This window comes from Pygoscelis adeliae, unplaced genomic scaffold (assembly GCF_000699105.1).
Source record: "Pygoscelis adeliae isolate BGI_AS28 unplaced genomic scaffold, ASM69910v1 Scaffold395, whole genome shotgun sequence".
Lineage (NCBI taxonomy): Eukaryota > Metazoa > Chordata > Aves > Sphenisciformes > Spheniscidae > Pygoscelis > Pygoscelis adeliae.
The window spans coordinates 956,545-957,441 of record NW_008824755.1 but is presented as its reverse complement, the minus strand read 5'-3'; the positions used below and the strand labels follow the sequence as shown (position 1 = coordinate 957,441).

At 44.8% G+C, this 897-nt stretch overlaps 1 protein-coding gene across 1 annotated transcript in view; it reads left to right on the top strand.

Moving 5' to 3' along the window:
- Nucleotides 1-327: 327 nt before the first annotated feature.
- IPMK (inositol polyphosphate multikinase) overlaps nucleotides 328-897 on the top strand; it is a 47,668-nt gene continuing 47,098 nt past the window's right edge. Inside the window, exon 1 of the mRNA XM_009323486.1 lies at nucleotides 328-487. Coding sequence (XP_009321761.1) covers nucleotides 328-487 — 160 coding nt within the window. The remainder of the gene's footprint in view (nucleotides 488-897) is intronic.

Below are 897 nucleotides of genomic sequence, written 5' to 3'. Positions count from 1 at the left end.
TAACAAGAACAAAAAAGACAGCACAGGACTTCTGTGAATTTATCAAAGGATTAAAAGCCTTGAGCTATTTTAAGAGGGTGCGATACAGCGACCTTTCTGCTGTGAAACGGCGAGAAAAAAAGAACAGCAACACTGCTACAACTTCCACACTGCTATGACAACATCTGCCGTACGCCGAATGAGCAGGACAGGCCCTCCACTGCTGCAGATGCTCTCACCCGTCCAGCAAATTATTGGTTTCACCAATCGAAGTTTCTTATCAGGACCACACATACGGTCCAGGTCGGCTCTGTTGCAATCTGTTCGTCCGGCAGAAGCTACGCAAGCATGGCCGCCTGCTGCAGGAAGTGGCTCTGTGGGCAGCAGGATTCACGTCTCTCGCACAGACCTCACGCAGAAGACACAGCTCCAGCAGAGGAGCTGTATTTTTGGCAAGATGGGGAAGAAGTGGCTGTGAACCATCCAAAGGGACGGTCAAAATCTAGTGGTGCTTGTTGTCAGCATCCCTCTAGAGTACCAGTATTTTGGCCAAGTCCCAGCCCCACTAATCTGTTTACCTAATGTCCCCCTGCACTTCCACTGAAGTATGAGCTTATTTCCTGTACTAAACTACTGTGCATCTTGTGGTTAGTTATTAACTAGCTGTTGTGTTTGAAAAAGGGCTTTATTTCAGCAGAAAGTGATTTCTTTTGTAATCCTTGCTCAGTTCGGGGGAGCTTTGCAATCTGCCAGTGAGACATCCTCTTGCAGCGCAAAGCAGTTTGAGCGAAATAAATGAGTGTGTAATATGTATTATTATTATTATATTGTTAGTGTTTACTTTTTTTCAGACCGAGTTGAGGTAAGATTGTTTTCCAGCAACAAAGAGTAATCCAGAATTAAACATATTTGCCAAAT